The sequence below is a fragment of the Palaemon carinicauda genome, chromosome 40 (assembly GCF_036898095.1).
Source record: "Palaemon carinicauda isolate YSFRI2023 chromosome 40, ASM3689809v2, whole genome shotgun sequence".
NCBI lineage: Eukaryota > Metazoa > Arthropoda > Malacostraca > Decapoda > Palaemonidae > Palaemon > Palaemon carinicauda.
The window spans coordinates 43,762,060-43,787,720 of NC_090764.1; the positions used below are offsets into that span (position 1 = coordinate 43,762,060).

The 25,661-nt window shown below is 40.2% G+C and overlaps 2 protein-coding genes across 4 annotated transcripts in view; one reads left to right on the forward strand and one right to left on the reverse strand.

Annotated features, from left to right (window-relative positions):
- DCTN5-p25 (Dynactin 5, p25 subunit) overlaps positions 1-25,661 on the reverse strand; it is a 111,795-nt gene that overhangs the window by 56,163 nt on the left and 29,971 nt on the right. Inside the window, exon 2 of one of the 2 annotated variants that reach the window (XM_068363657.1) lies at positions 9,188-9,377. In XM_068363657.1, the coding sequence (XP_068219758.1) occupies positions 9,188-9,377 (190 nt within the window). Of the gene's footprint in view, positions 1-9,187; positions 9,378-25,661 lie in introns of those variants that run through there. The other variant, XM_068363656.1, reaches the window with a different exon arrangement.
- Positions 24,434-25,661, forward strand: part of LOC137631743 (TNF receptor-associated factor 6-like) — a 74,678-nt gene continuing 73,450 nt past the window's right edge. Inside the window, exon 1 of one of the 2 annotated variants that reach the window (XM_068363653.1) lies at positions 24,434-24,642. The gene's annotated coding sequence lies outside the window, so the exon portion shown is untranslated. The remainder of the gene's footprint in view (positions 24,643-25,661) is intronic. The other variant, XM_068363652.1, reaches the window with a different exon arrangement.

The following is a 25,661-nucleotide window of genomic DNA, read 5'->3' on the forward strand; positions in this document are numbered from 1 at the left end:
GCTGACGAGCTGATGATCGCTGGCGAGCTGATGATCGCTGGCGAGCTGATGATCGCTGGCGAGCTGATGATCGCTGACGAGCTGATGATCGCTGACGAGCAGAAGGCTACGCGTGGAAGCCTGCGCAAAGAAGAAGAGTCCTTGACCCCGACCTGAACCGAAGTTCTAGATCGCGAGGGCGAACGTGGGCGCACAGGGCACGTAACAGGAACCGCAGGGAAGATCATCTTGAAAGCGCTGACGAACAGCAGGGCGCGCAGGGAAACCCTGACACGCAAGGGAAGAACCCCCGTGGGGGCAACCCTTTGCCCCGAAGGGATCGTTGTCCGCCGGGAGACTGATGTCCGTCGGAAGACCGCTGTCCGTCGGGCAGACCGTTGTCCGCCGGGAGACTGATGTCCGTCGGAAGACCGCTGTCCGTCGGGCAGACCGTTGTCCGTCGGGAAGACCGTTGCCCGTCGGAAGACGAGATCAGACTGCTGTCCATCTGCACCAAGGTGGAAGATCGAGAAAAAAGGAGTTGTAGGCTGCAAACGGAGATCCAAAAGGGCGCCTCAAGCACCCTTATAGGGAGATGAGAGGCCCTTACGACGAGGCGGACGGAGGGCCTTACGGCGAGGGAGGCCAACAGCAACAGAAGAAACCTCCGAAGAGGAGTCTCTATGAGTGTACTCTCTCGCGAACGAAAGAGAAACACTTCGAGGAAGAGACTGGTCAGCCAGTGACCTAAAAGGAGCAATCCTCCGAAGAGGAGCTCCTGCAGTTGCCCAGCCCCTTGAGCGAAACTGCAGGTGCGACCGCTCAGCACCAAGAGCATAGTCGCATAAAAAAAAGGCAAGAGAAGAACCCCCCAAACGGGGAAAAACTCAAGCCTGGACAGGAAAAACTTCCCTCGGAAGGAAAGTTATCCGCCCAAGGAGGCAAGCCTCCTGACTGTTCTAAAATGAACTGGAGAGCTGTCCGTCGACACGGGAGTACTACCAGTAGAAGGAGACACGCCCCTGACGAAAATACAAGGGGGGAGGCAGCAACAGCCGAATCCCCAGGACTCAACCAGACAGCTCACACCGTTGCTATATTACAGAAACGAACTAGATCGGTAACTGTAAAAAAAATAAAACAAATAATATTAGTACACATTCATTCCCCCGGGAAGGCTCCGAAGAGGAATCCCGAGGGAAAGGAACAAGAATTACACAACAGGCACGTGCCCTCACAACCACTTACACTCGCGGAAGGAGAGCTGTAACCAAAACAGAATTATAACAATTATAATTATGTAACTATGTAATTATGTAATTTAAAAATGAATGAACACTAAAGAACGAAAACCCCGAAAGGAATCGTTCTACAAGCTGAAAAAAACAAAAAAACAACTACAATTAGATTCATAACTAATTGATACAAACGTACGACGTAGCAACCCCCCACACGGAAAGGAAGCTAGGCTACAAGGGCGTAGTAACACGTAGTAAAAGGGTGAACGACCTCAAGAGAGAGAGAGAGAGAAAGACATAAGTCAAACTCGATCACCACCCATAAAATACGCCGTGGTGGCCTAACTGCCGAGGCCTCCACGTAGATATCGTACACTACACACACACATCTGAAAAGGAAACTTACTTATTTCTATACTCAAATATATATACAAACATGAAAACATGTCTACATATATATTGAGTAAAAAAAAAAAAGTAAGCGATTAAGTACAGACAAAACAGACAATGGCTGCCAAGCGAGGACCAAGACAGAGACGTCTGTCACAGTCCGAGCCAAAAGTTAAAGTGAGTATTCACGTGTGTGTGAGGGGGAGGAGGGGTAGCTAGCTACCACTCCCCTACCCCCCGCTAACTAGCGCGGGGGTAATACACCCTCGTTAAATTCTAATGGCTCGCCATTTCAGCTACGCTAAAAGTAATAACCCTTTGTAAATAGCGTGGTTTGTATTTCGGTTACGGAACAAGTAGTTTTTTCCTAGGTTACATTACCCTGTAATACAATGAAATAATACCGATATTTGTTTACAAGACCACGATCTCCTTATACTACCAAATCAGGAGCCTTTGTATATCAGCAGCCAGTTCTTCATGTGTTGATTACAAATGGAACTAAACTCCCCCCCCCCCACCTAACAAGCCATACCTAACGAGGGGGGGCTAAAGGCCCCCTGCGACCCCCCTTACACTGCAGTATTCTACGTTAGCCATAATAATACATACAGGTGGCTGTTATCATACATACTGTACACCACCCCCAAAATCATGCAAAGCTATTGTTTTCCTCTATTACTTTTTCATAATTTAAAACAGTTCACCACATAGGAAAAAAGTCAAATTATAAAAAAACTATAGAATTATGATATTTTAATTATAAAATAAATTTTTGAATATACTTACCCGGTGAATATATAATAGCTGCAACTCTGCAGCTCGACAGAAAACACACTCAAAAAACTCGCGAGCGATCGCTATGAAGGTTGCGGGTGTGCCCACCAGCGCCAACTGTCGGCCAGATACCACTCTTGTATGTAAACAAAACCTTCAATTCTTCTCGTCCCGCTGTGTCTCTATTGGGGAGGAAGGGAGGGTCATTTAATTTATATATTCACCGGGTAAGTATATTCAAAAATTTATTTTATAATTAAAATATCATTTTTAAATATTTAACTTAGCCGGTGAATATATAATAGCTGATTCACACCCAAGGAGGTGGGTAGAGACCAGAGTTAATTATGTTTACTGCGTATAAGCTAAGAGTTTTTTCATTTTGACAGTTATCAATATAACGAAACCAAAATAAATAGGTACCTGGTAAGGAAGTTGACTTAGACGATTACTCTGCCTTGTAAGTCTGTCTTCCTCACGGAGCCCAGCGATCCTCTTAGGATGCTGACAGACTCCCAGGAGCTGAAGTATCAAGGACTGCAACCCATACAACAGGACCTCATCAAACCCCTAATCTGGGCGCTCTCAAGAAATGACTTTGACCACCCGCCAAATCAACCAGGATGCGAAAGGCTTCTTAGCCTTCCGAACAACCCATAAAACAATATTAAAAATATTTCAAGAGACAGATTAAAAGGATATTGGAATTAGGGAAGTGTAGTGGTAGAACCCTCACCCACTACTGCACTCGCTGCAACGAATGGACCCAGTGTGTAGCAGTTCTCGTAAAGAGTCTGGACATCTTTTAAGTAAAATGACGCGAACACTGACTTGTTTCTCCAAAAAGTCGCGTCCATAATACTTTGCAGAGATTTATTTTGCTTGAAGGCCACGGAGGTTGCTATATCTCTAACTTCGTGCGTCTTAACCTTAAGCAAACATCGGTCTTTCTCATTCAAGTGAGAATGAGCTTCTCGTATTAAAAAAATCTGATAAAATATGACAAAGAATTCTTTGACATAGGCAATGAAGGTTTCTTAACTGAGCACCATAATGCCTCAGATTTCCCTTGTAATGACTTAGTACGAGCTAAATCGAACTTAAGAGCTCTAACAGGACATAATACTCTTTCCAGTTCGTTGCCTACGATCTTTGATAACCAAGGAATATCAAAAGATTTAGGCCAAGGACGAGAAGGCAGTTCATTTTTGGCCAGGAAACCAAGTTGAAGTGAACAAGTGGTTTTTTTCTGTAGAAAAGCTGATGTTCTTACTGAAGGCATGAAGTTCACTGACCCTTTTAGCCGAAGCCAAGCACACTAGGAAAAGTGTCTTGAGGGTGAGATCCTTCAGGGAGGCTGAATGTAATGGCTCAAACCTGTCTGACATGAGGAACCTTAGGACCACGTCTAAGTTCCATCCAGGAGTTGCCAAACGACGTTCCTTAGAGGTCTCGAAAGACTTAAGGAGATCTTGGAGATCTTTATTGTTGGAAAGATCTAAGCCTCTATGTCGAAAGACCGAAGCCAACATGCTCCTGTAGCCCTTAATCGTGGGAGCTGAAAGGGAGCGAACCTTTCTCAGATGTAAAAGAAAATCTGCGATTTGGGCTACAGAGGTACTGGACGAGGACACAGATGCTGACTTGCACCAGTCTCGAAAGACTTCCCACTTCGACTGGTATACTCTAATGGTAGAAGCTCTCCTAGCTCTTGCAATCGCACTGACTGCCTCCTTTGAAAAGCCTCTAGCTCTTGAGAGTCTTTCGATAGTCTGAAGGAAGTCAGACGAAGAGCGGGGAGGCTTTGATGGACATTCTTTACGTGGGGCTGACGTAACAGATCTACCCTTAGAGGAAGACTTCTTGGAAAGTCTACCAGCCATTGAAGTACCTCGGTGAACTACTCTCTCGCGGGCCAGAGGGTAGCAACCAACGTCAACCTTGTCCCTCCGTGAGAGGCGAACTTCTGCAGTACCTTGTTGACTATCTTGAATGGTGGGAATGCATATAAGTCCATAAAAGACCAATCCAGTAGAAACGCGTCTATGTAGATTGCTTCTGTATCTAGGACTGGAGAGCAAAAGATTGGTAACCTTTTGGTCAACGAGGAGGCAAAGAGGTCTATGGTGGGTTGACCCCAAGTAGCCCAAAGACTCTTGCCCACGTCCTTGTGGAGGGTCCATTCCGTGGGTATCACCTGACCCCTCCGACTGAGACAGTCTGCCAAGACGTTCAAGTCCCCCTGGATGAATCTCGTCAACAGGGAGATGCCTCAAATTCTTGACCATAAGAGAAGGTCCCTTGCGATCTCGAGCAGCGTGAAGGAGTGTGTGCCTCCTTGCTTGGAGATGTACGCCAAAGTTGTGGTGTTGTCTGAGTTGACCTCTACCACTTAGTTTCGAAGACGCTTTCTAATATCATCAAGGCCAAGTGGACTGCTAATAGCTCCTTGCCGTTGATGTGCATGCTCTTCTGACTTGAGGTCTACAGACCCGAGCATTCCCGACCGTCCAGGGTCGCACCCCAACCCAAACCCGACGCGTCTGAGGACAACACGTGGTTTGGGTTCTTGACTGCTAGGGATAGTCCCTCTCTCAGACTGATATTGCTGTCCCACCATTTCAGGCATGCCTTTATTGGTTCGGAGACTGGGAATGATACCGTCTCTAATGTCTAGTCCTAGTTCCAGTGAGAGGCTAGATGGAACCGGAGAGGCAGAAGGGGTAGTCTCCCTAGTGAGACAAACTGCTCCAGGGATGAGAGAGTCCCTACGAGACTGTTCCAACTCCTGACTGAATAAACGTTTTCTTTTCAGCATTAGTTGGACTTCGAGCAGGGCTTGACTGCGAATCTCCATCCCCAAAAATAGAATAATCTGGGATGGGATAAGTTGGGACTTTTAGGTTGACCACAAGTCCCAACTCCCTGGCCAGACTCAACGTCCAATGTAGATCCTGCAGACAGCGAAGGCTGGACGATGCTCTGAGAAGCCAGTCGTCCAAGTACAGGGAGGCTCGGATCCCCGATAGATGGAGGGATTTTGCCACATTCCTCATGAGCCTCGTAAACACGAGAGGCACAGGACTGAGGCCAAAGCATAGGGCTCGAAACTGGTATCCCACATTCCTGTAAACAAACCTCAGAAACGGTTGGGAATCCAGGTGTATAGGAATGTGGAAGTATGCCTCCTGAAGGTCGAGAGAGACCATCCAGTCGCCTTCCATAAATGCTGTCAAGACAGCCTGGTAGACTTCATTGTGAAGTTTGTCTTGACAATGAACACATTGAGCGCACTTGCCTCTTACGTACTCCTGCAGTGAACATGGCTGCCAAATCATGGAGCCATCCCTGAGGGACTTGTTCCTGCAGAGAACGTGGCTGTCAGATCATTGGAGCCATCCCTGAAAGCCTTGTTTATGCATGACATAATTGTACAGCAAAACTTCAAAGGCTCGAAAACAGCTGTGAAGTTGACCTGTAAAAACTTGGAGCGTCTCATGGCCAGGCGCCAGGGAGAGTCTATGAGGTTTGAGAAGTCTATCTGGGCAGAGGCAGGAACTCCCAAGCCGAGAACTTCTCTCGTGTCATATCAGACTCTCGCTCTATAAGCCAGTTTAAAAGAAGGGAAAGCAAAGGCTGTATCCCCCAAACTCCTCCTGGTGATAAACCAGTCGCCTAGCAAACGTAAAGCTCTCTAGGAGAGCGAGAGAGCACTAGCTTATAAAACAACGGCTTCGAAGTAGCTAGGCCTAGTGTAAGCTCTGACGTTTAGGCGAACGAGGAGCAGCAGTTACAAAAAGATCCGGACAAAGATCCTTAAAAATCAGCATGATTTATTTAAAGTCCATAGAGGGCTAAGCAGCTTTAGGCTCCTCTCCGTCTGACAGAGTCCTCAAGGGAATATCAGTAGGAGGGGGAACAGCAACTTCCTCATCTGAAGGAACCTTGTCCGATAATAGCTGAGTCTCAAGCAAGGGAGAGACCTACCGTGGTGGCAATGCTTTACAAGCAGAGTCCACACGCACTGGTGCATTAGTAGCGGACCAGGACGCAACGTCATGTAACTGCTTGACAGTCTGTGAACTGTCAACAACAACAGGTGCGAGAGACCAGGACGCAACGTCATGTAACTGCTTGACAGTCTGTGAACTGTCAACAACAACAGGTGCGTGAGGACGCACAGCGTCCACTCGAGACTGCTTTGACCGCCTAGACTGAGCAGTCAAAAGAACTCTGGAATGCGGAGGTTGACGCTCAGCGTCAAAACAAGTCAACTCCGATTGTTAGCGAACGTCCTGAACGTCAACAGGAGCATCAGCAAGTGGCCTAACGTCCAAATGTGGCTGAAAATCCACACGAGACCGCATCGAGTGTGGTTCTAAACAACCTGACTGACGTGACTTAGCTACGCCAACGTCAACAGGACGCACAAAGGAACGTTAGGGTGGCTGAAAGCCAGGATCTCGATGAGATAAACGGCTAGGCTCAACGGACTTATCGGCAGAATAGTCTTCCATAAGGGAGGCAAGCTTATTCTGCATGTCTTGCCGTACAACCCATTTAGGATCAACGGGAATGGTTGCGGTAAGAGACGAGGGTAACGTCTGTGACCGCAAAACCTTGCCTACAAAAAGACTCTCGGAGTCTGTGTAACGCTTTTGTTAGGCGGCGAGCAGTCTTCCGATGACTGCATAGGGTCAGAGCTGTCCTAACGGTTAAAACCAGGACGCTGGACCTGTCCTGAAAGGACTGACTTTCGCTTAAAGGGCCTCGAAACCTTGTTTCACGGTTTCTTATGCGAAAAGCCTTCGGATGACGAGGAGAAAATCGTCTCTCTCGCCTTATGGTAGGGGTGATCTTGGTAAGATACACCCGATACCATAGAGGGAACGTCTGTTCGCTGATCAAGGCCTCTCGAACCCATAAGTCGTACGACATTACTTCTCCCCTGGGCTTGGGAGCTTGCAAGAGGTCCCGGACTAGGCGAACGACAGGCACGAACAGACGAACCCTCGGTCGCAACACTGATAACACTTTGCGCAATATCATTTTATCACCACGATTTTCTGTTTTGCACTTATTTCACTGAAATCGAATCTTTTAACAATTCACTGATTTCTACCTGAAGCACGCAATTCTACCCTCATCAAAAGGTTGTAATTGCGAAATCAGTCGTATAATGCAAGCACATTAATACCAGCAAAAAACAGTAAACATATTTTAAGATAAAAAATTCAGTGGCTGGGGAAGAGACTAAACACTAGTTCATTCAAAACTACGTTTTCAATCTCTCACCGTACATTGCCTTGGGACGAGAATAAAAAACTAAAAACGTTTTATCCTTTCTCCCCGTACAGAGACTAGGGACGAGAGTAACTCGAGAACAACGTTACCCGCTTGGGACGAGATAAAGAACGGAACGTTTTCTCTCCTCTCTCTCCCTCCGTCTCTATCTCTCTCTCCCTCTCTCTCTCTTGATTTCGCACCTAAGAGAAGAGCCCACTTACGTTTCGTCAAAAAAAACAGGTTATTTGACCAAAGGAAAAAACTGAAAGGTTTTTCAATTAAAAAGTTCCTTTAAAATAGAATTTAAAACATTTAAGCTTTGAAAGAAGAATGAACAAAACGTCAGAATCGATTTACTCTTTCTGCAAAGTGAAACCGTGATACTCTCTCTCTCTATCGTAACGATAGAACGCAAACTGCGTAGCATAAATAAACTAAACGTTAGTTCATCTTTGAAACAGTACGAAGACTATTCAAAGAAAATCTTTCATAAAATATCTATTAAAAAATATTCATTTAATAAGTTTTAAGTCATTAGCTCTTTAAAAGCTATTTACGATTGAAAGGGCTCAACGTTGTTTAACTTCGGTTTCCAAGTTAGGACCGCCTACTCTCAGGAAAGGTCGCATATAAACAAATGATTAAAATTTGTTTTGATGTTTATTATAAATGGAAAGCTAATCGAAGAGGCCTAATAAAGGCGGTTGAGATATAAAATATATAGAGGAAAATCTATAATTAATTTATAACGTGATAAGATAATTGCTAAAAGCCTAAACACACTTCCGTCTAAGGGAAGGGTCGGCCATTTAAAAGTCAAAGAAAGTCCATACTCTCTTTGTCATCAAAAATTAAATCTATCCAAAAACGAGTTCAAGATTTAAGATGAGATAAAACACCTGCACTGCGAAAGCTCAAACCAAAATGAAGTACTTCACCAAATATGTTGAGAAAACTCCAGGTTCTACAGCGAGTATTGATACGTCTTGTCGTCAACGTCGACAGAGAAGAATTGAAGGTTTTGTTTACATACAAGAGTGGTATCTGGCCGACAGTTGGCGCTGGTGGGCACACCCGCAACCTTCATAGCGATCGCTCGAGTTTTTTGAGTGTGTTTTCTGTCGAGCCGCAGAGTTGCAGCTATTATATATTCACCGGCTAAGTTAAATATTTAAAAATTAAAAAAAGAAAAAAAAAACTGGCCTGGTTTCCTCACTAAACGACCTGGAACTGTGACTATAGTGGCAGAGTAAAGTTGAAATTATGCCCACTCCATTAATAGTCTGAAATACATACGATATTATACATGTAGTCTGAAAAATAATTTAAATGGTTTGCCCTCTGCTTCACCAGTGTTGGAAATTCTGGACATCAGCAACAAAAAATAAACCCGGATCTTCGGTTTTTATAAACATATAACGCCAGGCGTCATTAAATAAGCTAGCCTATGCTACTCCTAAGGCAGATAATTCCTGGTTTACAAATAATATTTGTTGTTAACGTACCACTTAACTTACAGTTTCAATGTACTGGGCTTTTGGGTAGTATGAATCCTGAAGTTCCATCCTGAAATATATTGACGGGCGTAGAGGTGGTGGGGAAGGTGGGGCTGACGGCCTGATGACACAAGCTCTTGTTTACCTTTCTTCTTCTTCTTCTTCCATTTTAGTAAGAGATCTGGCCCCTTCTTGGACCCAATGTACTCCCCTGTAAATATATAAGATAAAATGTTAGATCTAATCAATACAGTTGACAAATTTTAGTGTTAGTCTGTTATTAATTATCAACTCCTTCACCGAATGTTATGAATGATATGTTAACTCCCCCACATGAGGTTTAATACTTTTTATTCAAACAATACCCATGCTCCCCCTTCCATTCTTGTTAACCTTTGCCCAATTGCTATAGCGAACGATTTGGATGAGTTACCTACACAGAAAACCAATATGAAATGCAATTTATGTACCTTTTCTTAGAATTTCTGCACTAGTTGAATGTGTGCTAAGATTATATAATATAATTTACAATGGCGTGTTTCAATAAGTTAAAACAGTTTATCAGGAGCTGGTGTTTGTTTAATCTCTACCAATCAAAGATGGTGAAAAATTGAAAAATACAAAATAAAACCATTTTAAAATGTGAAATATGACTAATGTGTGAAAGTTTTGGAAATGCCCCGACAAGGCCATGGAAGTAAAATTCCCAAAGTACGAATAAGTTGTACACAAAATAGCAGAAATTTCACATAAATGTTAAAATAGATCAATGAATATTTATACAACTATACAAGAAAACAAATAATACGGTATTGTTATAGTTCCATACACTGTGTTTAGCCACAAATCGTGTCAGCAAACAAGTTGACCTGTATTTTTTTTTTATAAGACAGACTGTATTGAAAACCTATACACCAATTCCCTAATATCGCAAGAGGGTCTGCCCCTCTCTGTTATTCTTCTCCTGTACTTCTCTTTCTCCCTATTTCCTTAATCTTTTCCATCCCGAGTACCTGCCTTTGAGCTACAAACTGGATTGTATCCAGGGGTACTCTTCCTTTCCCCATATTCTCTACTTCCCTATTCTTATTATTGTTGTTATTCAGACTGTATTCCTGTATGCACGTTACACTATATTATTATTATTATTATTATTATTATTATTATTATTATTATTGTGAAGAATTTTCTTCACTCTTCTTCTTTTAATCGTATTTTTAGCTCTCTTCTACTAATACTATAGCTACCCCTTAAACATTCTCTCCTACATCTAGTTTTCTTTAACGAAACATAGGGATGACTAATCTAAACTTGTTGACAGTGGCGCACGCCATGCTCGTGACGTCACAGCGTAGATACGCACGTTAGAGGGCCTTAGTGGTAACCCCGGCGTATGTTGGTTCTTTCCTTAAACTACATGGGTCGAGATTAAATTCCTAAACTGCACATTTTATACAAATTTCAATACTGCTGAATTAATGCATCTTATATTTCTCAATACCAATTAAGGTTTGTTAATTTTAAGATGTATGCCCATCGTACCAGTCCATTGCTAATTAATCATTTTAAATATTAATTTTTAGCAAGCCAGAATAGGTAGGATTACTGTATATATAACCTCCCTCAGAGCAGCAAGATTAATCTGAGTATTTAGTACAAAATCCTGCCTCCTCTGCACTCCTTTCAACAATATATTGCCCTGTCCTTAAGTCCCGATATGGCAACCCCAATGGATTACCGTGCGCTTCATGACCGTCACTTGTTTGGCAAGGTGAAGCCAGGTGATCTCTTCGACCGTAGTGTCGACCACATTCTACGAGGAGCTGCCCTGGCCTGCTGACCTGCCTGGTCATTGAACCCGGCCAATTCTGGCTCACCCCACTCTCTCTTCCAAAACGTGTCTCACCAACGAGTCCTGTTGCTGCCGGTCGGAGAGATTGAGAAGAGGTCCCTGGTGTACCTAGTTGCAGCCACAGTGAGAATTCTTGGGGTGAGCCAGGCAAGAGTGCAGCGTGCCAATTAGTGCAACAACCAGGTCAACAGCTATCTCGGGCATAGGACTAAACTTCAAAGGAGTGCAGGTACTACATCAATGGCCATTTAGTTTTCCCCCATTTTTTATTAGCTTAGACTAATTTTAACCTGATAGGGTACCTGGCTAATTACACTATTCGGACTGTGTGCGGTGGGATTGTGTGTATATATATTTTTTCGATACAATTTTTTGCCTTTTGAGACTAACATAGTCTCTGGGTCACGTGGGCCACGTGCCAGACCCTATTTTGATTTTGATTGTTGCAGACCACGTGTCTAACCCATCATTTTCATTATTTGAATTGCATTTCTTTTTATACCATTTTTTGCCTTTGTTAAGATGTCCGTTTCTTTCATGTAAATTTGTGAAATAAATCAATATTAGGTTAATTAAACCTCTTTAGTATTTTTGCTCCCTCATTTATTTTAATGTGTGAAATGAATAGTTAATCACGGGACAAAGTACCCAGTATTTAAAGAGAAAACCTAAGTAAGTCTATAGGTGGTAACAGCGAGGAACTTTGCATTAATATATTTGCTTCGAAGGTAAAGATCCTTATCTTTAAACTTTTAAACTACTTTACATCACTGCTCCCATTTTGGATTTTGTCTACCTTACATTAACGTAAAATAACTGTCCAGCATTTCATTGGGGTAGCTGGGACGGAGCCGGAACAGAGCCTGAGAATGAAATGACTATAGACCTGACAAAGCTAGAGTAGGCCATAAATTATTCTCAATCCTACGTGTGGAGTGCTTAGGCCTCTGGACAGTAAAATTTCCCTTTTGTATGTGAGTGATGGTTAGTGAATTGTGACAGTAAAGTATTAGCAGGGTGTTTGTGCCCCGAGAGTAAGTGCTCCTATCCTCCCCTGTTGAACTTTGTGTAACTGTTATAAGGAGACTTTCCCGGACTAAGTTCCCACTCAGAACGTAACCATTGAAAAATTCTCCACACGAGTGGTCCTTCGAACCGGATCTTTTACCTTTGACTTATGAAGCATTAACGTAATTAATCAGCTTGATTAAGCATATAGTAACTCGCTATATCACTTACCCACACGCACACAGCCAGTTTGTCGAATATGTAATGCCCAGACTTTAATTGGGAAGAGAAATTTGTAATCAACATGATCTTTTTGTATCGACCACGTGTTTAAGGAAAGAGCTACGTAACCAGGTTAATTTGTTGCTTGAATGTTCTCTACAGAAAGACTAGAATTTGTCGTAGGAACTTCACTTTATCTCGGATCCGTTCACCCACGTGTGGCGGAATCCACTTATACCAGAAAGTTCTAAGCTACTTGAACTAAGGTTTTTTGTTGTTCAGACGCCCGTGTTTACTGCTCAGCTAGAGCGCCGGTGTACTCGTCCTGTCAACTAATTTTGCTAGCTAAGCATCTAATTTGTAACATTTTGTACCTTGGTCTACCTTCCTTTGTGTCGTTTACCTTCCCTAACCAACTTTAACCTTTCTAACTAATGTTCCCGTATACCTAGCACATGTCCTTGTCCTAAAGAGTGAATTGGTGCAACATAATTTTAAGTGTTCTTACAAGTAACGTAGAAACTTAACCCCAAGTCCGTTTCATTCCACGTGTTTGTTCCGAGATGGCGGATCTTGTTTACAGCCCAAACTAAGGGTGCGTAATTGTTTGCTACCGTAAGTAAATAACTTCGTGTAGTTCATTTAATTTCCTTTAGCGAGGAAATATTGTTTTTGTCCTTTAGCGAGGATATTTTTGTTTTACCTCCGCGTGAGGGAAATTTTATATTTGTTTAGCCTCCACGAGAGTGCTCTTTAAAGTCGCTGCCTTGTGCGCCAATCTACATTTTGAAAAGATCAGTGGCTGCCTTAGTGCGCCCGTAATTGTGAAATCGTCACAACAGTGTCAGCCTCGACCTGTTATTTTAACTTTCAACTTAAATCTTTGCATTTATAAGCCCTAGCGCTTTCTCATATGTTTTGCTTCTCACAAGTAACTTAGTTCAATCATTTATCGCCACGTGCGTAAATAATTCATTTTAGCAAAGTCACTAAAGTCACGTGACCTGGGCATCGTCTGCTTTGTTGGACCCGGTCACTTTGAATTTTAAAGTAATTTCATGATTTATATGAGTTTTTGTCCATTTAACTTGTTCCCCCATCATGAGTAAATTTAAATGTTTAATTATCAACCTTGTAAATTTGTAAAGTTTCATTTTTACATTCCTTTAAAATTCAGATTTATCCCTTGTTTTGTTTTACGAATCCGTTCATCAAACGTGGTCATTCCAAGATGGCGGACTTCATGTTTAACGTAAACAACCCTTCACCGCCTAGGGCGGAAACGCTCAGCCCCGAGGAGATTAACGCTAGGCTTGAGGAACAGGAGTTGACATTCACTTTTGTTTGTGAGGACGCAGACCTAGCACTTCATGCTCTTGCTTCTGTAGATTTTCCCAGCATGGGTCCAGAAGCCGTAAACCATTTTAAAACCCTTGTTGGTAAAGTAAGAGATGAACTTTTTAATTACAAGAATTTTTGGAGACGTCATTACGGCCATCCTATTGTCAAATTAAATTATCCAGTGCTTGCTGCCTGTTCGAGTAAAGTTGAAATTGCATTCAACAGCCTCATGGCTCATCCCAATTTAATAATTAATCCTAATCAGTCTTTTTCTTCAACGAAGACGACACCTTCAGTGACACGTCCCGTTGAAAATTTTATTAACGATCCCCTAGTTGATCCTTTTAATGTCTTGGCAGTAAAGCACAATGTAATTAATTTTGCATTAAAACCCCAACCTGTTCAATCATCTCATTTCAATACTATGTTGCCAACACGGCATACAATTAGTAATTTTGTGTCAGCCCCACCTGCTCTGCCTTCATCTCCAAACCTTAAGCCACCAGCGTATGATCACCCTCAACCCCCTTTGTCTTTGCCGCCGGTGACAGTCCGTCCCGGAGGAAATACCATTCATCGTCTTAACATAGACCCCCCAAGTGGTAGCTCAAATACCACACAACTTAACCGTGTGCGTGATGGCCAGCAGAGGCCTGTACCGGTTGCAAATTCAATAACTAAAACCGTAGTTACCGTACCATTCCATGGACCAGTGCCCACGTTGCCTGATTGTCCTATTCTTAAGCCCGTAACATCAGCTCCAACACGTGTTAACGCTAAAACATCCCCGTCAAGATTTGAAACCCACCCTCAGAAAGAGCCGCGTGATCGCAAGGTTAAGACCTTAGCAGTCAGAAATGAACCTTATGCACTGACGACTGATTTAGCGAAGGTCACACATGTAGACCTAGCACCGGAGCTAAGAGCCTGTTTACGATTCACCTTGCTTGAGGATAACGGTACATTGAACGTCATTTATTATTTTTATTCACTTTTATATGGCGCAACTGTAAGCCTTTACTATTTTTGCCAAGTCGTACAGCAGCACTTTCCAGGTCAATCACTTGCTTTAACCTCAAAGCGTAAATTTAATTTTTGCCTTGACAACTTGTCATGTTGCTATAATCCCCCTGACATCCTTCAGCTCGTGCTGAAATTAAGTTTTGTTTTTAATGTTCCCATCTTAAACGTTTCCCTTGAGGATGACATCCAAGACCTTAGTTGTCAGAAATACGATGTCCCCAGGGACCTGGTTTGTCTCATTTTATCATTCAGGCTAGTATCAAAGAACTTTTCACCTTTTAACGCCGAGAAGGAGGTAACTTTTCTCCTTTTGTCAGGCGACAAATTCAAAGCTTTCAGCACGCCAGTCATTTTATATGTAAAGATATTTTATGTAAAACGTTGGGTGTCAGACCGGGATTGGGATTCACCCCCATAATTTTTAATTTGTCACTTGGCCGGACTTGTTGCTGAACTCGACCGTAATTGGCTTACGTTTTCTTTGCTCTATCCGTACCCCTAGGGTGGGAAGAATTGAGTATTTTTAATCGTTTAATTACCATTGCATCGTAAGCTTAAAGTTAACACTGATCATTTACTTATCTTAACGCTTCCGTGAAGCATTGCCTGCCTGGTTCAATTTTCCCCAAATTCACGTGAAAGCATAACATTTGATTCAATTGATTTCAATTAACGTTAAAGGCGTTTTGTTAACTTTAAACGGACGTTGATGTGAAGAACAACTTCACTCATCATTCAGCCAGTAACCTTATCTCGCTCATACTAACAAGTAGTTGAATCATATTTGCCGGAACTAACCCCTCTCCCTTTTTCCTCCCCTTTATCCCCAGGGTGTGAAGAATTTTCTTCACTCTTCTTCTTTTAATCGTATTTTTAGCTCTCTTCTACTAATACTATAGCTACCCCTTAAACATTCTCTCCTACATCTAGTTTTCTTTAACGAAACATAGGGATGACTAATCTAAACTTGTTGACAGTGGCGCACGCCATGCTCGTGACGTCACAGCGTAGATACGCACGTTAGAGGGCCTTAGTGGTAACCCCGGCGTATGTTGGTTCTTTCCTTAAACTACATGGGTCGAGATTAAATTCCTAAACTGCACATTTTATACAAATTTCAATACTGCTGAATTAATGCATCTTATATTTCTCAATACCAATTAAGGTTTGTTAATTTTAAGATGTATGCCCATCGTACCAGTCCATTGCTAATTAATCATTTTAAATATTAATTTTTAGCAAGCCAGAATAGGTAGGATTACTGTATATATAACCTCCCTCAGAGCAGCAAGATTAATCTGAGTATTTAGTACAAAATCCTGCCTCCTCTGCACTCCTTTCAACAATATATTGCCCTGTCCTTAAGTCCCGATATGGCAACCCCAATGGATTACCGTGCGCTTCATGACCGTCACTTGTTTGGCAAGGTGAAGCCAGGTGATCTCTTCGACCGTAGTGTCGACCACATTCTACGAGGAGCTGCCCTGGCCTGCTGACCTGCCTGGTCATTGAACCCGGCCAATTCTGGCTCACCCCACTCTCTCTTCCAAAACGTGTCTCACCAACGAGTCCTGTTGCTGCCGGTCGGAGAGATTGAGAAGAGGTCCCTGGTGTACCTAGTTGCAGCCACAGTGAGAATTCTTGGGGTGAGCCAGGCAAGAGTGCAGCGTGCCAATTAGTGCAACAACCAGGTCAACAGCTATCTCGGGCATAGGACTAAACTTCAAAGGAGTGCAGGTACTACATCAATGGCCATTTAGTTTTCCCCCATTTTTTATTAGCTTAGACTAATTTTAACCTGATAGGGTACCTGGCTAATTACACTATTCGGACTGTGTGCGGTGGGATTGTGTGTATATATATTTTTTCGATACAATTTTTTGCCTTTTGAGACTAACATAGTCTCTGGGTCACGTGGGCCACGTGCCAGACCCTATTTTGATTTTGATTGTTGCAGACCACGTGTCTAACCCATCATTTTCATTATTTGAATTGCATTTCTTTTTATACCATTTTTTGCCTTTGTTAAGATGTCCGTTTCTTTCATGTAAATTTGTGAAATAAATCAATATTAGGTTAATTAAACCTCTTTAGTATTTTTGCTCCCTCATTTATTTTAATGTGTGAAATGAATAGTTAATCACGGGACAAAGTACCCAGTATTTAAAGAGAAAACCTAAGTAAGTCTATAGGTGGTAACAGCGAGGAACTTTGCATTAATATATTTGCTTCGAAGGTAAAGATCCTTATCTTTAAACTTTTAAACTACTTTACATCACTGCTCCCATTTTGGATTTTGTCTACCTTACATTAACGTAAAATAACTGTCCAGCATTTCATTGGGGTAGCTGGGACGGAGCCGGAACAGAGCCTGAGAATGAAATGACTATAGACCTGACAAAGCTAGAGTAGGCCATAAATTATTCTCAATCCTACGTGTGGAGTGCTTAGGCCTCTGGACAGTAAAATTTCCCTTTTGTATGTGAGTGATGGTTAGTGAATTGTGACAGTAAAGTATTAGCAGGGTGTTTGTGCCCCGAGAGTAAGTGCTCCTATCCTCCCCTGTTGAACTTTGTGTAACTGTTATAAGGAGACTTTCCCGGACTAAGTTCCCACTCAGAACGTAACCATTGAAAAATTCTCCACAATTATTATTATTATTATTATTATTATTATTATTATTATTATTATTATTATTAGAACGGAGAATGTAATGGAAGATGAAATACCAATGGAAGGAGAAAGGATTAATGAGGTACAGTAGAACCATTTAAGTCTTTAGGAACTATGATCTCCAATACAGGGGCTTTAGAATTAGATTTTAGTGAAAAATTAAAAAATGCAGAACTCAGATAATGGCTAGGTTAGGTAAAATTTGGAAATCAAATCGCCTGTAATTATATATAAAAATCAGACTATATATCAGTTTAGTGAGGTCGGTATTAATGTATGGACATGAGTCGTGGTATGGCAATGAAACAATCTCCAATAGATTTAGTAGATTTGAGAACAAAGCCCTCAGAAGGATATTGGGAGTTAGATGACAAGACAGGATTAGAAATGAAACTACAGTATAAGAGAGATTACTCGAGTGCCATATGTGGATGAGATCATGATTAGGGGTAGATAATGATGGTTTGGACATGCACTTCGCACTCCCCAAAGAGAGATTAGTTTACCAATCGTTCAGCTGTGCTCCACAAGGCACTACAAGAGTTGGAAGACACAGACCTACATGGTTGAGGACTTTGAAGCGCGAAGTATGATATGATGAATGGAGAGGTATTGAATTAAAATCTCAAGATAGAGACGATTGGCGAAATCTAACCGATGCCTTTTGGGTCAATAGGCGTAAGGGAAGATGATGATGATGACTATTATTACTTGTTAAGCTGTAACTCTTGTTGGAAAAGCAGGATGCTATTGGCCCAGTGGCCCCAACATGGAAAATAGCCCAGTGAGGAAAGGAAACAAGGATAAACAAAATATTTTGAGAACAATAACCTTAAAATAAATATTTCCTATATAAACTATAAAAAGTAAAAAAAAAAAAAAACAAGAAGAGAACTTAGATAGAATAGCGTGCCTAAGTGTACCCTCAAGCAAGAGAATTCTAACCTAGGGCAGCCAATACAAGCGAAACTAATCTCCAGAGAAGTGTGTTTAACATTTTGAAGAAGGTCTCTGACACTGACCAGAAACCTTGAACCTTTAGAAACTCAAACCCGTCACAGCATAATTACAAGCGTAAACAGTCTGTTAAAGAACCACTTAACAAGCATTAACATAAGTAAGTAATGTAAGATGATAATAATCAACACTAGCTCTAAACAAGCAAAATACTTAAAATATCAATTAACACCATTTACCAAGTTAGAAATTAATGAAACGTGCAGTAGGTTCCCACAGAAAATATCAGTTGCATTCTCGACCATGCATAGAAATATTTGTTTGTCAAAATAACCATTCCTATAAATAGAGCAGCAAATAAATCAGATCTATAACATATAATATACTGTAGAGTTTTTAGATCCACCGAAAAGTCACTACTATTGTACTGTAGAACCTCTTTGTATTGGAAAACCGTTATACTTAATTAAATGGATGTAGTCCAGTACATTTAGCTTTGTAGAATTGCTACTGCGAACGATTTAGATGCGTTACCTACACAGAAAACCTGCAATTTATGTACTTTTTATTCTTATAATTTTTGCACTAATCGTTGAATGTGTGCTAAGATTAAATGCAATATTTTAATAATTATTACACCCACTAACTCATGAGGTAAGAGAAATTGGTAATATAAATTAGAATGGTAGACCTGGAGGAACTACAGATATCTATGCATAAACCAGCCATACCTGAAGACTGAAAATTATAATGAAAAGTACAAAAATTGGATAATGGAATTTTTCAAGAGAAGATCAGGTTAAAGAAAAAAATTATATCAAATATGAAGAAAAGAAAACACAAGGTTGGTTCCGGGTTCCTGGTTCCCAATTGCTCACTCCGCAAAATAAGTTGCGGACAATCTATCAAATTATAGATAGACGCAAAGCTTCTAATCTTATTATTATTATTGTAATTTAAAGGTTTAAAGGCCACTTATGAATGGCAGGGACAGGGGACAGTGACATTGCCTTATCGAGTAGGTGGAATTTTGTGAGGGTGGTCTTGATTGTTTATTTAAAGGCAAGTCAATAGATTGGGAATTTGATCAAAATTCTAAGACAACATTTGGTGGAATGCTTACAAAAACAACAATTTAGGGCCTTTTCCAAAAATACATAAAAAGCTGTATGAGGATTTGTATACAAGGAGGAGCTTACCAGGATAAAAAATAGAACCGATCATGGAGTCTAGCCCATTGGTTAAGTGTGGTCTGATAAATATTCAATCGGTTGGGAATAAAACCATAAAGATTAGAAATCTTATTAACGAAATGGAATTAGATTTATGCTTATTAACGGAAACTTGGTTGCAGGGAAATATTAGTGATAACTCAAAGATTCAGGAGATGACGCCGTGTACTCACGATTTCTACCACGTACCAAGAAAGGACAAAACTGGAGGAGGAGTGGGTGTCTTTGTGTCGAAAACCTTCTCTAGGGTTTCTATCGTGAATGAAATAGTATTTGAAACGTTTGAATATATCTGTTTAAAACTGACAAGAAACAATAAGGTATTGAATATAATATCATTATATAGACCACCAGCGAGTAATATGACGAAATTCATTGAAGACTTTAGTATTCTTGTGGGTGTGGTGGACGATATTAAAAATACATTAATTGATGGGGACTTCAACTGTTGGGTAGATGATGAAAATGATATTAAGGCTAAAGAACTCAAGGAAGTATTTGAGATGTTTAATTTAATAAACAGTGTTTTGGTATCAACGTCAGTAGGTGGTCATACACTCGACTTGGTCATATGTGGAAAAGACTCAGACCTAATAAAAAACCTTGAAGTGGAACCAGACTTTGAGATCTCAAAAACACATAAACTCGTCACCTTTAATGTTAATATAAATTGCACCAGAGTATTGAAAAAATGGATCACATATAGGGAACGGGAAAATTTTGATGCTGAGAACTTTATTGAAGCTAGTGTAGCGCAAATGTCTTGTGTGAACACACAATGTGAACATATGGTAGACATAGAATGTGTTGGGTGCTATACCAAGAAATACAACGACAATTTTGGAAAAATGTACGATACCATGTGTCCCATAAAGAACAAACAAATAGTGGTACGCGAAAATGTTAGATGGTATAATAGTGAGCTATTAAAGGCAAAAAGACACAGACGTAAGATGGAAGGTAGATGGAAAAGACCCAAGTCCTTACAAGCCAGAAATCTATATAATAAGGCCAGAAATGACTATAACATCCTGTTAGAAAAAACAAAAAGAAAATTCTACAACGGCGAATGTAAAAAAACCAATAACATGAAGGACTTTCACAAAAATCTTGATGATTTGATGGGATTAAAGAAAAAATATGTCTTGCCTGACAATGTTTGTGCAGAGAGTTTTGCTATATACTTTAATGAAAAAATTGATAAAATCTATAGAGGTTTCCCCCAAAATCACTTGGAAGGACAGTCAGCTATGCCAGTGAAGGAGGGAAAGAAGTTAATAAAATTTAAGGAAATAAATATGTGCGACTTGTTAAAAGGTTATGAGAGAGATGAAGAATACATATTGTGGAAACGACCCTTTCCCAAACAGTTCAATAAATGAAGCTCCAAACAAGCAAGTTGTATATAATATTTACCTGAACATAATTAACCTAAGTATATCACAATCCTGTTTTCCTAGCTGTGAAAAAACTGCGTTGATCAAACCAATTTACAAAGGGAAAGGTGATGTAAACGAGCTAATTTCATATAGACCCATTTCAAATTTATCCTACATGTCAAAACTTATTGAAAAAGTCATAAGTGAGCAATTATGGGCGCATATTGACGAGTTAGAGGTATTCCCGGAAAATCAATCGGCCTACAGAGCTAATCATTCTACAGAAACTACTTTGTGCTCAATAATGAATGATATGATAGGTCTTCTTGATGGGGGAAAGTGTGGAATTTTGATTATGTTAGATCTTAGTGCTGCTTTTGACACTGTTGTGCACGAGTACATACTTGACGACTTAAAGTCTATTGGAGTGACTGAGGAAGCACTGAAATTTTTGCGAAGTTACTTAGTGAACAGGAAGACTATTGTAGAAGTTTCTGGAAACCGATCCAATGAGAGAATTCTTACGAAGGGTGTACCACAGGGTAGTGTTCTGAGCCCGATCTTGTTTAACATATATACTATCGAGCTATCACACATCTTGAAAAAACAAAAAGTGGGTTTTAAACTATATGCAGATGATACTCAGTTTTACCTCTCAATTTCAACAACACAAGATACAGAGAAGAAAATTGATGAGATAATGACTGAAATAAAAACATGGATGCAGAGGAAAAAGCTCAAATTAAATGATGATAAAACAGAATGTATGTTCTTTGGCACAAAGGTGGCTTTGAAAAATTACCAGTTAATTCAAAGTATAAAAATTGGTGATGCTGATGTTGGGATTGTGCCTGTTGTGAAAAAATTGGGTGTACTGATAGACTGTAATTTGTCAATGAGGGACCAAATTGTGAACACAGTGAAAGTGTGTAACTATCACCTGAGAAACATAGCATTTATTAGAAAATATTTAACAGAGGGGAGTACAAAAATTTTAGTGATGAGTCATGTAATATCAAGGCTTGATTATTGCAATTCTCTGTACTACAAATTGCCCAATACACTACTAAGAAAGCTTCAAAATGTGCAAAACCGGGCGGCTAGACTGATAAAAGGCATTAAACTAAGGGAGAGAATAACTCCTGCACTGATCGATCTACATTGGTTACCTGTTAAGGCTAGAATTGAATTTAAAATTTGCTTGTTGACTCACAAAGCACTTACAAGTGATAAGCCTAAATATCTTCGTGATTGCTTGGTCTCCTACCCTGAAGCTACCAGCGCCGCTGTAAGAGTTAGACATGCTGATGACCCACATAGACTATTCGAAATTAGTGTGAATCATGCAATAGGAGGAAGAACGTTCAGTTATGCTGCACCGAGACTCTTTAACGACCTTCCACTCGATGTCAAGAACAGCAATAATGTGGCAGCTTTCAAGAAAAACCTGAAGACTTATCTTTTTAGAAAGTGTTATAATAGTGATCTGAAAACTATTAAGCCTGAATACAAATGCTAGCGAAATAACTGATAACGATACAGAGCAAAATATTAATTGGAAAGAAATTATTTTTTTTTCACACACCAAGGCCCGCCTGAACAGACCTTTAGTGTTTGGTGGAGGGCGAGAAATAAACCCCTAAAAGTAAAAGTAAAGTGTATTTTCTCAGCCAAAATTGAACTATTTTGTTGCCCATTACCTGAATGTTTTGATAATATGTTAAGTTGTACAAGATGTTTGACATGGTTTCATTATAGATGTAAGAATATTGAAAACACTCATGATATTGATTTGGCTAGTTGGGTATGTAGTGATACATGTAGCAAAAAGAGGAAAAGAAAAACTAAAAAGGTACTTGATTTCTAATTGCTTGTTTTGCATTTACTAAGATTAAATTTCCACTTCTTATCTTAAACCTGTCATGCGGTGTCAGATAGGGGCTGAGGTACTAAGTGAAACACAAATTGTAACTTGTCATGCTGTGTCAGACAAGGGTCAAGATAAGAAGCTGATCTGTCATGATAATTTGTGTAAACATTGAAGTTCTTATCTTCATCCTGTCATGCGGTGTCAGACAGGAGCGAAGTTAAGAAGTGTTAACCACCATTATACATTGAGTAAACATTTTTAGGTAAAAAACAATTTGTTATCTTTTTCTTGTCATGCGGTGTCAGGCAGGAGTTGAGTTAAGATTTTGATTTTGCTATATTATGTCTAGGACTATCCATGTTATTTTGCAATGCTATGGATGTTTAATGTATCATGTAAATCTGTATGTATATATTATGTATATCACAATGTATATATTCTCTACATATTTATATGTACTAAATATGTTAACTTATTATTACATGAATAAACTGATATAATTATAAGTATATAGTTTAAATATATGATTGTTTGAATAAAGATTTTAAAAATTTACAAAAGTGTTTGTTTTATAAAGCACATACTTATGTATAGCATAATTATTATGAAGAATCCCAGCAACCATTTCCCCTTCAAACTAGTCTAATATGCCAATTGCCAATCTAAACCAACAAAAAAGGACAAACACATAGTCCACATCAAGTAAAACCAACACTAAAGTGTTGTCCATTTAACTACAAAACTGGTCTTTCCGGTCTTCCCGTGTTGGTCTTTCCTTTACCAAAACTACAACAGTCAGCACTACAACACTTAAAGAAAAGTATAGCTAAATAAAACGACATAATATCAGGGGAATGAGATGACACAACATATCAAGCTACATAAAATATCTCTAGGGCATATAAAATGAGAGCACATGATTTGCCATAGATTGTCATCAATTGTAGGTAGTAGGTTGGCTAGGGCACCAGCCACCCATTGACATACTACCGCTAGAGAGTTATGGGGTCTTTTGACTGGTCAGGCAGTACTTCATGGGATCCCTTTCTCTGGTTACGGTTCATTTTCCTTTTGCCTACATACACACACACACACACACACACACACACACACACACACACACACACACCGAATAGTCTGGCCCTTTCTTTACATATTTTCCTATGTTCTCATACACCTGACAACACTGAGATTACCAAACAATTTATCTTCTCTCAAGGGATTAACTACTGCACTGTAATTGTTCAGTGGCCACTTTCCTCTTGGTAAGGGTAGAAGAGACTCTTTACCTATGGTAAGCAACTCTTATAGGAGAAGGACACTCCAAAATCAAACCATCGTTCTCTCGTCTTGGGTAGTGCCATCTCCTCTGTACCATGGTCTTCCACTGTCTAGGGTTAGAGTTCTCTTGCTTGGGGGTACACTCTGGCAAACTATTCTACCCTATTTCTCTTCCTCTTGTGTTGAAGTTTTTTTTTATAGTTTATATAGGAGATATTTATTTTGATGTTACTCCTAAAATACTTTATTTTTCCTTGTTTCCTTTCCTCACTGGGCTATTTTCCCTGTTGGAGCCCCTGGCCTTATAGCATTCTGCTTTTCCAACTAAGGTTGTAGCTCAGCAATTAATAATATTAATAATAATAATAATAATAATAATAATAATACCAACGGGGTGGGCGTTGCCATCACTGTAGGGTCGTACTTTAATCTTGAGCGACAACTTTGACAAGATAGCAATAACAAATTAACATTCTAAGGTTGTAGGGATTGAAATCCTCTTCGCTCTTCAATCTGGGCAATGTTAATAACTTTCTCTCAAGTGAACCTAGCAAATTGACCTTATGCAAATTAACTCATGTGATGGATAAGCCATTTCCGTAACTTTACATCATTGTGAGTATAATCTTAGAGCATTTGTAAGTATTTGGAGCCTTTAGATATTGTGTTTTAATAGAATTTTCCTTAATGCATTAAAAGGTCAAGTTCAAGACAATACAAATTTACCAGTTCAGGATAGATAGAGCTAGTATAATTGCAATGCTAATACGCTGGTATTGCATTTTTAAGGACGGCAGATCAAATGCCACCTTGGCTTGTGAGGTTAAGTAGTTTACTGGATACTTTGGAGGTTAGCGCTGTGTTGGGGTTTGCCCAGCCGAAGTTCTAATGAACATCTCTTCAGGTGAAATTGGAACTGAAACCTAACCCCTTTAACCATGTAGGATGTAGAATATTACCTCGATTATTCTGGGCCTAGGCCATCCTTTACCATGAAGAAACGGAACCTTTGAAGTTTATTGGGAATCTGAAAAAAACATATATTAAGATGGAAATGGGCACAAGAACAGTGCCTAACCTAAATTACCCCACCAGTATTATTGTACTGTATTACAGGGTAATGTAACCTAGGGAAAAAACTACGACTTTTTTCTACAGAAAAAGGTCTGTTCTCTTCGAAAATGACTAAAACTTTACTTCCCCACCTAACCTAACATAGCTTTATCCTTACTTACCCAGGAGTGTCTATTTCCCCTTAGACCGTATTCTAAGCTAAACATGTCTTAACAAACTACATTTACTCCTCGGATCCTTGCTGTACCAGTGTTATATCCCACTACTCTATACCTCAGTCCTTTCTTCCATCTTACTGTCCAACCTTTTAACTATTAATTAGTGTAGCTGCATAGTTCCTCCCACTTTTAATCACGCGACCAACAAAAGTAGGCCTACAAGTGCACGGAAACGAAGGGTTAGCTCGGGTGGTTTGTTTGACACTGGCTTTATCTAGTGAAACATCTTAACTAGATGTTGGCTAACCTAACCTTTGGTTGTATATATAACAAATTAGTGTTCGGCATAATTTCAGGCCATGTCCCAACGTACTACAATCTTAATTGTTGGGATTAGCAAAAATATAAGTCCAAACATCAATAAA